Source organism: Macaca fascicularis, chromosome 18 (assembly GCF_037993035.2).
Source record: "Macaca fascicularis isolate 582-1 chromosome 18, T2T-MFA8v1.1".
Lineage (NCBI taxonomy): Eukaryota > Metazoa > Chordata > Mammalia > Primates > Cercopithecidae > Macaca > Macaca fascicularis.
The window spans coordinates 57,757,195-57,770,456 of NC_088392.1; the positions used below are offsets into that span (position 1 = coordinate 57,757,195).

Consider the following 13,262-nt stretch of genomic DNA (forward strand, 5'->3'; position numbering starts at 1 on the left):
GCACATCACCACGCCCAGCTAATTTTTGTATTTTTAGTAGAGACAAGGTTTCACCATGTTGGCCAGGCTGGTCTCAAACTTCTGACCTAGTGATCTGCCCACCTCGGCCTCCCAAAGTGCTGGGATCACAGGCGGGAACCACCACGCCAGCATTATCATTATTTTTTGAGAAAGAGTCTTGCCCTATCTCCCAGGCTGGAATGCAGTGGCCAGATCTCGGATCACTGCAACCTCTGCCTCCCGGGTTTAAGCAATTCTCCTGCCTCAGCTTCCTAAGTAGTTGGGACTACAGTTGTGTGTCACCACACTTGGCTAATTTTTAGTAGAGACAAGGTTTCACCATGTTGGCCAGGCTGGTCTTGAACTCCTGACCTCAGGTGATCTGCCCACCTCAGCCTCCCAAAGCTGGGATTACAGGCGTAAGCCACTGCACCCAGCCATAACAAAAGATTATTATCCAGAATATATGAAGAATACCTATAAACAAGAAAAAGAACATTTTAATACTATGCCAGATTTCTTCATAGTTATTTAGCCACTTAAAATATTAAACAATCTGGAGAGAAATTTATTAGGAAAAATAAAAGACTGCTGGCAATTTTCCTTTTTTAGTTTTTGTGAAGAGCTGTATTTGAAATAAACTGTATGAGCCTACTGATACCCAGTTATTAATGTTTACAAAGAGTCAAGATTAGTAGGAACAGTCTGAAAACAGACCAAATGATTTCCAAGGAAGATAAAATTGAAATGTCTTCTGTATCTTAATGATTACATTCATCTTCCCTCCTCCTCCCCACCTCCTGTGGTTAAAGAAAACAAAAATATATAACCTTATGTTAGAAGCAGAATTTTGTTATAAAATAGGAATGGCCTTAGTAAAATTAGCACTGCTATCTAATTATTATGGGAAACTACCCCACACCAATGCAAGAATTTTACTAAAACATCCTCCAATATTTACTAATTTATAGTAAACAGTACTACTCTGAATGATATGAATGAAAATGGCATAGATTATTTTAGATGGCTCAACTGGAAGTTATAGCTTACAGTTAGATATATGGAAAAAATAATGTCTGTTTTACTGATTCCTGTATATTCAATAACATGTGGAGTGTGTCCAGCACTTCAGAAGGTATAATAAACAGTATGAATTTGTGAAATGATCCATGAATTTATTTTGCAATTTTTTTTTCTACTCAGATAATGCCACTTTAAGAATTTCCATAGCCATGCTCTATTCAGCTGTCTTCTTCAGGTTCTGGTATCTATTCCCTCCTCTCTCCTGCTTTCAGCAGACCCAGAGCACACCATTATTCCTTGTGGCTTCCTATACCCTACTTATATAGTGTACCTAATATACTATTCTTTGAAAATAGTCCCTTTACTAAATTCTCCTCAAACTGCATAATTAGAGCCCACCGTTTCCTGCTCAGACCATGAGTATACCATGGATCACATCTTATTTTTCCTACCATTAAAACAAACAAACAAACAAAAAATTTCTGGCTGGGCACGGTGGTTCATGCCTGTAATCCCAACACTTTGGGAGGCCAAGGCAGGTAGATCAATCACCTGAGGTCAGGAGTTTGAGACCAGCCTGGCCAACATGGTGAAACCTCATCTCTACAAAAAATGCAAAAATTAATTAGTTGGGAGTGGTCGTGGGCACCTGTAATCCCAGCTACTTGGGAGGCTTAGGCAGGAGAATCACTTGAACCTGGGAGGTGGATGTTGCAGTGAGCTGAGATTGCGTCATTGCACTCCAGCCTGGGCAACAAGAGCAAAACTCTATCTACAAATAAATAAATTAAAAATAAAAAAAATAAACATTTCTGGCTGGGCATGGTGGCTCACACCTGTAATCCCAGCACTTTGAGAAGCCAAGGCAGGTGGATCGCCTGAGGTCAGGAGTTCGAGACCAGCGTGAGCAACAAATTGAGAACCCCAGCTCAATTTGTTTAACACCAAAAACTCCCCGCCCCCCAAAAAATCAAAAATTAGATGGACGTGGTGGCATGCGCCTGTGGCCCTAGCTACATGGGAGACTGAGGCAGAAGGATTGCTTGAGCTCAGGAGGTTGAGGCTACAGTGAGCCATGTTCACGCCATTGCATTCCAGCCTGGATGACAGAGCAAGACCCTGTCTAAAAACAAAACAGAACAAACAAAATAAATTTAAAAATTAAAAAAAAAACACTTTTCCTTCCTTTGCCAATTTTCTTACTGACTAAAAATCCATATGCAAACTCAGTTATTCCATTGCAATCAGAACTCTGCATAGGATATAGAAATAAATAAGACTAGGCCGGGCGTGGTGGCTCAAGCCTGTAATCCCAGCACTTTGGGAGGCCGAGGCGGGCGGATCACAAGGTCAGGAGATCGAGACCACAGTGAAACCCCGTCTCTACTAAAAATACAAAAAATTAGCCGGGCGCGGTGGCGGGCGCCTGTAGTCCCAGCTACTCAGGAGGCTGACGCAGGAGAATGGCAGGAACCCGGGAGGCGGAGCTTGCAGTGAGCCGAGATCGCGCCACTGCACTCCAGCCTGGGCAACAGGGTGAGACTCCGTCTCAAAAAAAAAAAAAAAAAAAAAAAAAAAAGAAATAAATAAGACTAAAAAGCTCATTCTAGGTGAGGAGACAGGCTGAAATAAATAAATAAATACAACAGTTCTACCAAGAAGAAGAAATTCTAGAGTTCAGGAAGAATTTTACTGAGTAGCTAATACTTGGTCTAAGTCTTCAAGGAGAAGAAAAAAGTCGACCAGCTGGCAAAATGCAGGTTGGGATATTACTGGTAAAAGTGTGGAGGTGAGGGAGTGATAATGATGATGATGAGGAAGAAATAACATTTTTCAAGCAAAGTACCATTCAAGTTTCTTTACCTGTATTAACTCATTTATTAACTTCAACCCAATGAGGTCCTAATATCATCATCGCCTCTCATACCTTTCCTTAAACAGATGAGACAACTGTGGCAGTTTCTTGCCAGTGTAATACAATTAGTAAGTGACATCTGAAATTTGAACCCAGCACTCTGGGTGCAAGCCTACATTTTTAACCACAGTCATATTGTTTTTCAAGAATGGCAAAGATACGGAACAAATAATTCAACATGGCTAAGGCATGTGATGCAATGATGGATAACCAAGAAAGAGGCTATAAAAAGAGAGGAAAGGGCCAGATCAGAAAGGCTTTGGAATAAGGAATTTTGTCGTGTGTGTGTGTGTGTGTGTGTGTGTGTGTGTGTGTGTGTGTTTTAGACGGAGTCTGACTCTGTCACCCAGGCTAGGTTTCCTAGGTTCAAGTGATTCTCCTGCCTCAGCCTCCCAAGTAGCTGGGAACATAGGCACGTGCCACCACGCCTGGCTAATTTTTGTATTTTTAGTAGAGACAAGGTTTCACTATATTGTCCAGGCTGGTCTTGAACACCTGACCTCAAGTGATCTGCCCACCGTGGCCTCCCAAAGTGCTGGGATTACAGGTGTGAGCCACCGCGCCCAGCTGGAATTTTGTCTTTTATACTTCATTAATATTACTTTGGCAACAGAATGCAACACAGATTAGAGGATAACTACCAACTAAAAGGCTATTATAGTTCGAGTGAGAGATGATGAGGGCCTGAGCTAGGGAAGTGACAAGATAAAAGTATAGATGAGGAATATTGCTATTAGGAATCAAGTGTCTATGACCAAGTGGATCTAAGAAGTAAGGGGGAAGAAGGCCTGTCTCCTGACAAGAAAATTTGGTCATTAAAAGCAGTGATTATAGTCATGTACACTAAGAACTTTACTGAAAGCTGGGGATATGCTCAACAAGACAAACACCATCCCCTCACACAAGAACAGTCTACTGGGTAAAAAAGCAGATAGGAAATTACAATAAAGTAGAAGTACAACAATAAGAAAAACATAGAAATGAAGAAACCCAGAAGGACTAAACAAAACTACAAGAGCAACAAATTTCAACCAAATTTCCTTGACACTAACAAATCAAGTAAAATGAGAACCTGAAAAGATTTTTCAGACTAGGCAATCAGAAAATTACTACAGATCTTTACCAGACAATCACTAAAGATCTTTACCAGAAATTTCAACTGAGTAGGGAAGATGCCCAATGTAGTATGATCAACATGAAGTGCTCACGGGCGCTTAAGTTACTAAAAATTAGCAATATGTAAAATGAAAAGCCACTAAAATAAAATCTTACAGACTGCTTAACATACTGCCTCCTGGGAACCTTTCTATAATAGTGGCAATATTGTCTTTCCTTACACAGTTATGTGTGTGCTTACTACTGAAGTTTTCAAAATTAACAATGCATTGTTATAGGGATACATGCATGGGTGATGATACATAAAGAAAATCAAAGGAATGAATAATCCAAATAAGAGGATAGTGGTTGCATCTAGGAGTATACGGTTCAAATGGGGCAGGAGTTCACATAGACATTCTAAAGTTCTGAAAAATGTCCTATTTCTTGACCTGGGTTAATAGGTAACTGGATGTTTATCATTATTTTTTTAAACCACAAGTGCATTTTGGCCATTTTTCTGTGTAAAATACATTTCATAAAAATGTTTAATGTACATAAATCTGAAATAAGATACAAATCAATCCAAATCTAGTTGTTTAAAAGAAATGAGACTCAAATAGAACTGCATTGCACCTGGTTTCACTTTTACATGACATTTTAGAATAAAAATTTCAAACTCTAAGTCTATCCCTTAGATAGCAAAGAAAAAATAGGCTGTAGTTTGCAAATACATTACTGAAAAGCTTTTCTATAGTTTTTCAAATCACTTCAGTTGCAAAATCAGTAAGAGAAAAATCTCCAACTGATTTTTTACTCAAAAATGAAAATTCTTAGAATGATTTTAAATAACATAAGCTTAAGTTCATGAAGTTCATCTCCCAGATGAGATCTTACATGTGCCAAACAGATTTTGAAGGCAAATGCTGTAGTTCTGATACTTGGCAATTCACTTTAAAAACACATGTGTACATACACACACATATCACCCCAAATACCTTATCATATAGTTCCCAAAACAATTTCCATTTCAATTATGAAAATTCTGTATTTAGGAATAAGTATTGCTTACCTGTTCCCTACTGAATCTTGAGAGATCTGAAAGTTTGGAATGATAGAAGAAACACCATATTCATCCTGATACTTCTTACAAGATTTGTAATGATGTCTCATGCGATAGAATTTAATCTGTAAATTATTAAAATGTGACTTTTAATTTAAAATAGAACTCATAAGATTTGAGATAGTGTCAAAAAGAGGGAAAAAAACTAAATACTCCTTTTAAACACGAGTTGTATTTTTTTTAAGTAAATGATTTCATCCTTAAGTAGGAGTTAAAAATAGATAATACATTTCTGTTCATTAAATGAAGAGATGGAGAAGAGTCCATCTGTCCATAAATTCACTGCAAAAAATAGCAAATAACTTCACACTTGAAAAGATACTACTAGTAGTAGACAAAAAAAGTAAAAGCACTAAGAGGATGCCAGATGCTATTGGGCATGTCTTATTATTTAACTTCTGCAGCCTGGCAGAGTTAGAAAGCAGTTTTAAAAAATTAAGTTCCTAGCTGGGTGCGGTGGCTCACACTTGTAATCCCAGCCCTTTGGGAGGCTGGGGCGGTGGACTGCTTGAGTTCAGGGGTTCGAGACCAGCCTGAGCAACATTGTAAAACCCCGTTTATAAAAAAAATACAAAAATTAGCCACGTGTAATCTCAGCTACCTGAGGGGCTGAGGCAGGAGGATTGCTTAAAGCCTGGGAAGTCAAAGCTGCAGTGAGCCAAGACTGTGCCACTGTACTCCAGCCTGGGTGACAAAGTGAGACCTTGTCTCCAAAAAAAGAAAAAAAAATTAAGTTCCCAGGAATACTTGGAACATTTTTCAGTTTCTCACTGAGAGGAATAGCCAGAATCCCTCAAGTGTGTTTTCTAGCTTCAATTCATTGCCCTGTCAAACACTTCCTTCAAAAAGATGGAAAAGCAGATCTGACTTGTGTGAATGCATGAAATAGCAACCAGTTTTGCTCTGAATTCATTAGCTATTAGAAAAAATGTCGGTGATAAATCTATAGACACATGGATATACTCAAAGCCTAACCACCCCTCACTATTTTATTCCTTCTCCAAATGCTAGAACAATAAAATCCAGATTAGAGAATTAATGCTGGTTATTTGTTAACACCTGATTTTCCTACATGTTCCTTAAAATTAACCAAATATGTTGTGATTTCTTTTTTTTTTCTAACAGTTTTGTTCTTGTTGCCCAGTGTGGAGTGCAATGGCACAATCTCAGCTCACCACAACCTCCACCTCCTGGGTTCAAACAATTCTGCCTCAGCCTCCCAAGTAGCTGGGATTATAGGCATGCACCACCACACCAGCTGATATTTGTATTTTTAGTAGAGATAGGGTTTCACCATGTTGGTCAGGGTGGTCTCGAACTCCTGACCTCAGGTCATCTACCCACCTTGGCCTCCCAAAGTGCTGGGATTATAGGCGTAAGCCACCATGCCCGCAGCTTGTGATTTCTTAAATACATAAATATATAAGTAAAGTGAGCAGCTAGAGAGTTCCTTAACTACATAAATCCATGTGCCCAAACTAGTAACATGTCTATGTGCAAAGCTGCAATAATGATGCTACCATGAGAAAAACTTAAGGGTTGAATTTGTACCAGAATGAGGTTTAAATGAGCTAAATGCCAGTTTGCTAATTTAGTTACTTTAAGTAAGTAATCAATGAGAAACTACTTTTAGAAAAATGCCATGCTAAATATCATGAAATTCAGTGATTTTTTTTTTCAGTGTCATTTCTCAGTAAGTTTATAATCTAGTAAGATCTATGACCACAGCTTTTTTTGGCCTTTTCTATCCAATTCCCAGTCTAAATATCTTTCATCTTTTAAAAAAAAACAAACAAAAAAAGCAGCAACCAAGAAAATTCAAACAAGAATTTCAGAGTAGAAACTTGGCTTCCAAAGAAGAGATATGTCACATTTACTCTACCTGTTTTGCACAGCATCTGCAGCTACCAGAAAACTTCCGCATTATATTTTCAAGGTCTAAGGCCCGTTCAGGACATGCTCTCTCTCTTCTAGTCACATTTCCACGACACAGGGGACAATGTGCTCCGCTTTCCCTCATTGCAGTCAGGAAACATTTTCTACAGAAGCTAAACCAAACATTATGACACATTAATTACAGAAAAAAATTACTCTTTTCATCTCTATAAATACAAACAAGTGATTATAAATATGTATTCAAATTAAATAAGTTAAGCTACTCATATGCACATAAATCTCAGAAGTTTAAGAACTGTATATGTAGTTATCAGAGAGTAAGACTGATAACTGGACTAGATGGTAAGGTTTTAAAAATTACACTCAAGTCTTCTTTACAACTTCCTAACACAGTATATGATGAATAAATATTAATGCTACATATTAATAATATTACTAGAGGAAACATGGTACAAAGGAAGAACTGGATCCTGGCTCTGCCATTTAGTAGCTGTGTAATCTTAGGCCAACAAATTAACCCACACTGGATCTCCATTTCCCCCCCTTACAAAATAAAAGGATGAATGACATAAGCTTTTGTCTCAAACTGATGTATTTGTGACATGTTGTTCCACAAGACATAAACAGGTCTACTACAAAAGAGCACACAAATGATTTGGGAAGTTCTAGAATAAAGTTAATAGGTTTTACCCAAAGTTAGGTGTTACCCAAAGTTATCTGCGTGTTAATAGGTGTTACTCAAAGTTATCTGGTCAGGAAATAGGAAAATTTCCCAAACTGTGCAATGGAATGTAATTTGAGAAATATTTAAGAATACTTCCGGCTTTAAACATTTATAACCAACTTTCTAATTAGAATCAAACTAAAATCTTTTTATCTTCTCTAGCCCTACCAAATACCTTATTTGATCATTTTGCTTTCAAGAGAACCAGTTAAATTACAGACATATATATCTGGGATCTAGAATATATATACATTTAATCCAATCTTCTATAAATATATATGAATATCCTCATAACAAAAGTTGAGGGGAAATGGTGCAGTAACAGATCACATAACCTGAGTTTCCTAACCATGTAGCACCTTTTTTTTTTTTTTTTTTGAGACGGAGTCTCGCTCTGTCGCCCAGGCTGGAGTGCAGTGGCCGGATCTCAGCTCACTGCAAGCTCCGCCTCCCGGGTTTACGCCATTCTCCTACCTCAGCCTCCCGAGTAGCTGGGACTACAGGTGCCCGCCACCTTGCCAGGCTAGTTTTTTTGTATTTTTTAGTAGAGACGAGGTTTCACCGGGTTAGCCAGGATGGTCTCAGTCTCCTTACCTCGTGATCCGCCCGTCTTGGCCTCCCAAAGTGCTGGGATTACAGGCTTGAGCCACCGCGCCTGGCCAATGTAGCACTTTTAAACAAGTCAGTTTTCCCCTATAAAATCCGTTTCCTCAGTCATGAAATATTAAAAGTATCTACAATTGACTGGGCTGTTCAGAGGATTAAAATAGATAACACATATAAAATGCTTAACACAGTATTTGTGATAGTCAGGAAAGTGCTCAACAAATGGTAGCTAACATCATTAAAACAGCACTAGAAGTCATTACCAATTAATACTACAAACCAAAACATTAGGCAGGGTGCAGTGGCTCATGCCTATAATCCCAGTGCTTTGGGAGGTCAAGGCTGGAGGATGGCTTGAGGCAAGGAGTTGAAGACTAGCCTGGGCAACATAGCAAGACACTATCTCTATAAAAATTAAAAATAAAAAAAATTAGCTGGCTATGATAGCATGCACGTCCAGTCCCAGCTACTCAGGAGGCTGAGGCGAAGGATCACTTGAGCACAGGAGGTTGAAGCTGTAGTGAGCTATGAAAGTGCCACTGCATTCCAGCCTGGGTGACAGAGCAATACTGTCCCTCAAAACACAATAACAATTAAATATATTTACCATAGCCAGAAACCAAAATAACGCAAAGTAAACAAGATGCCAGTTTTCACTTGTCAAACTAAAAACTAATTTTATTTATTTATCTTTACTTTTTTGAGACAGAGCTTTGCTCTGTCGCCCAGGCTGGAGTGCACTGATGCAATCTCGGTTCACTACAACCTCCGCCTGCAGGGCTCAAGTAATTTTCCTGCCTCAGCCTCCCCAGTAGGTGGGACTACAGGCACACACCACTGCGATGGCTAATTTTTGTACTTTTTGTAGGATGGGATTTCGCCAGTTGCCCAGGTTAGTCTTGAACTCCTGAGTTCAAGTGATCCAGCCGTCTCGGCCTCCCAAAGTGTTGGGATTACAGGCGTGAGCCATGGTGCCCAGCAAAACTAGTTTTAAATATAGTAAAAGTAACCAAATCTGGGCACAGCAGCATGTACCTGTAGTCTTAGCCACTTGGGAGGCTGAGGTGGGAGGGTTTCTTGAGCCAATGAGTTCAAGGCCCACCTGGGTAACACAGCATGACCCTATCTCTAAAAAAATAGTAATAATAAAACAATGGCCAGGCACAGTGGCTCACACCTGTAATCCTGCACTTTGAGAGGCTAGCGCAGCAAATGGCTTAATCTCACAAGACCAGCCTGAGCAACATGGCGAAACCCCATCTCTACTAGCCTGGCATGGTGGCGCATGCCTGTAGTCCCAGCTACTCGGGAGGCTGAGGTAAGAGGATCACTTGAGCCTGGGAGGCGGAGGTTGCAGTGAGCCAAGATTGTGCCACTGCACTTCAGCCTGAGCGACAGAGTGAGACCTTGTTTCAAAAAAAAAAGAAAGGAAAAAGACAAAAATGAAAAAGGTAGGAAATACCAAGTGTTAGGGAGGATATGAACCAAACTCACATTGGATGCTATGGGAGTATAAATTTATACAACCATTTGGAAAACTGGGTGGCAATATCCATTAGAGCCCATAAATTCCACTCTGAAATATATACCGATCAAACCTATATACATAAAACCATGGGCAGTGGCTTATGCCTATAATCCCAGCACTTTGGGAGGCCAAGGCGGGAGGATTACTGGAGGCCAGGAGTTTGAGGCCAGACTGGACAACATAATGAGATTCTGCTCCTATAAAAAATTTAAAAATAAAAATAAAATTAGCTGGGCATGGTGGTGCATGCCTGTAGTCCTACCTACTTGAGAGACTAAGGAGGATTGCTTGAGCCCAGGGGGTCAAGGCTGCAGTGAGCTATGATCACTCCATTACACTCCTGCCTGAGCAAAAGTGAGACCCTGCATTTGAAAACAAAAATTACATATATAATCAGAAAAAATTTGCTAGAAAGTTCTTAGCCACACTATTTATAATAGCCCCAAACTGAAAACTATACATAGGTCTGCCAACAGAAGAATGCATAACTAATTATGGTATATTCACAAAATGAAAACTACAATATGATGTATTGAGAATGAAAATGTTACAGCTATAAGCAACAACATGAACATAATGATAAAATGTTGAGTTAAGCCAGATATAAAAGAATACAAACTGCATGATTCTATTTTTAGAATCTACAAAAAGCAGTTCAACTATTTAAAGGTCAGAATAATGGTATCCTGAAGGAGGTGGGATATGTTCCCTTGGTGAAGGGAACATTAAGGGAGTTTCTGGGATGCTAATGTTCTGTTGCTTGACATAGGTGCTGAATGGTTGCTTGATATGGGTGTACTCAATTTGGGAAAATTCACTGAGATGGACATTTGTGATAGGGACACGTTTCTGTATGCATTTTATACTTAAATAAAAAATATTTGGCCAGGCATGGTGGCAAATGCCTGTAATCCCAGCACTTTGGGGAGCCGAGGCGGGTGGATCACCTGAAGTCAGGAGTTCAAGACCAGCTTGGCCAACATGGCAAAACTCTATCTACACTAAAAATACAAAAATCAGCCAGGTGTGGTGGAGGGTGCCTGTAATCCCAGCTACTCAGGAGGCTGAGGCAGGAGATTCACTTGTACCTGGGAGGCGGAGGCTGCAGTGAACCGAGATCACGCCACTGCCCTCCACTCTGGGCAACAGAGCGGGACTCTGTCTCAAAAAAAAGAAAAGGAGTACCCCTTACACAAGGGGAGTTATATTAAAACTGTTATAAAAATAACTAAATAAGACCGGGAGCAGTGGCTCACGCCTGTAATCCCAGCACTTCGGGAGGCCGAGGCGGGTGGATCACAAGGTCAGGAGTTTGAGACTAGCCTGGCCAACATGGTGAAACCCCGTCTTGACTAATGATACAAAAAATTAGCCAGGCGTGGTGGTGCACGCCTGTAAGCCAGCTGCTTGGGAGGCTGAGACAGGAGAATCATTTGAATCTGGGAGGCAGAGGTTGCAGTAAGCTGAGATCATACCATTGCACTCCAGCCTGGGTGACAGGGTGAGACTGTCTCAAAAACAAAACAAAACAAAAAACAAACAAAAAACTAAATTAAGATTATCTTCTAACTGGCCTTAAAAAAAACCCTAAAATTTAAAAAAGAATGAATTACTAGAAAAAAAAGAAAGTGGGCCAGGTGCAGTGGATCACACCTGTAATCCCAGCACTTTGGGAGGCTGAGGAGGGCGGATTGCTTGAGCTCAGGAGTTTGAGACCAGCCTGGCCAACACGGTGAAACCCCGTCTCTACTAAAATACAAAAATACAAAAAAAATTAGCCAGGCATGGCGGCGTGCACCTGTAGTCCCAGCTACTCGGGAGGCTGAGGCAGGAGAATTGCTTAAACCCAGAAGGCAGAGGTTGCAGTGAGCCGAGATCACGCCACTGCACTCCAGCCTGGGTGACAGTGCGAGACTCCATCTCCAAAAAAAGAAAAAGAAAAAAAGGAAAGTGAATTTAACTAGAGACAGTTAACACATTAGAGCCCTAATCCAGTGGCCCAACAGCCACAGAAGACAGACAGAGAAAATTATGTTTAAAGAAACAAAAGGAGAAAGTGAGAGTGTGAGGGGAATTTCCAGAGCTAAAAAATATGTCAGCAGAATAGAGACAAGTGAATGACCTGTACAATAAATTTAAGAGTCACAACCAGATAGATTACTGGAAAAAATTTCAAATAATAATTTTTCGGCCAAGCGCGGTGGCTCACGCCTGTAATCATAGCACCTTGGGAGGCCGAGGTGGGTGGATCACGAGGTCAAGAGATCAAGACCATCCTGGCTAACACGGTGAAACCCTGTCTCTACTAAAAATACAAAAAATTAGCCGGGTGTGGTGGAGGGTGCCTGAAGTCCCAGCTACTCAGGAGGCTGAGGCAGGAGAATGGCATGAACCCGGGAGGTGGAGCTTGCAGTGAGCCAAGATTGCACCAGTGCACTCCAGCCTGGGTGATAGAGACTCCATCTCAAAATAAATAAATAAATAAATAAATAAAAATTAAAAAATAATTTTTCAACTTCTAATATCTTCCACAGAGGAAGTAAAAATAGATCACCTACTAAGGAAAGAGAATCAGATTAGCATTAAACTCATGAGCAATAACAAATGACAAAACAATAGAATGATGTGTTCAAAGTTCTGAGGAGAAATGATTTATAACCTAGAACTGCATCTTCTGGATACTAAATCATTTAGTATCACTTAAGGCATTTCTGATATAATGTAACATACGAAACACTGAAAAACTTTGCATTCTGCATACCTGCACACTGAAACTTATAGGGCTTATGGAAAAAAATGGTTGGAATAGACCACTCGTGCAACCTTGTTTCCTGACGACCAACAAAACCCAAACAATCCAAATAAAAATACAAACGATTCTGAAAAGGTATATAAAGTTCCTAACAAACATTTCACCCTAAAATTTTTTTAAAAGAAAAGAGGGATAAGTGGTTGAAGCTGGTAAATTATGGAAATAAATTTAAAATGCACAAGGGAAAGGTACATGCAATAGGTATTCGGAGAGAGAACTCATAGCCAAACTGAACTAAGAAGATGAAGGCTGGGCACCTTGTGTCACAGTGCTTAATTCCATGGTTTGTTATATTCAGCTATGTTTTTAGTGTGCTTTGCTTCAGCTGCCATTTGTTGATGGACCAAAACAATTTTCAGGGGAAAAAAAGTCACATATAAATCTATCCATTCTGATATAATCTGTTGTAGCAAGCAGAACAGACTACATTACTGTTTAGTCCATCATTTGTCTTTAACCTTGCTTGTGGTCTTCTGATATGGACATTTTTTAACTTTCAGTCATGGCATTTTCCTAAAATTATGGTTTATGTTTTTGCAG

The 13,262-nt window shown here is 39.8% G+C and overlaps 1 protein-coding gene across 5 annotated transcripts in view; it reads right to left on the minus strand.

The window, feature by feature from the left end:
• The window catches only part of RNF138 (ring finger protein 138), a 39,247-nt gene that overhangs the window by 13,205 nt on the left and 12,780 nt on the right, over positions 1-13,262 (minus strand). For 4 of the 5 annotated variants that reach the window (XM_045378231.2, XM_045378230.2, XM_005586957.4 and 1 more), the window contains exons 2-3: positions 7,039-7,204; positions 5,106-5,221 (exon numbers count right to left, since the gene is read on the minus strand). The exons of the other annotated variant lie outside the window; for it this stretch is intronic. In XM_045378231.2, coding sequence (XP_045234166.1) covers positions 5,106-5,221; positions 7,039-7,204 — 282 coding nt within the window. The remainder of the gene's footprint in view (positions 1-5,105; positions 5,222-7,038; positions 7,205-13,262) is intronic. 5 annotated transcript variants of the gene reach the window in all.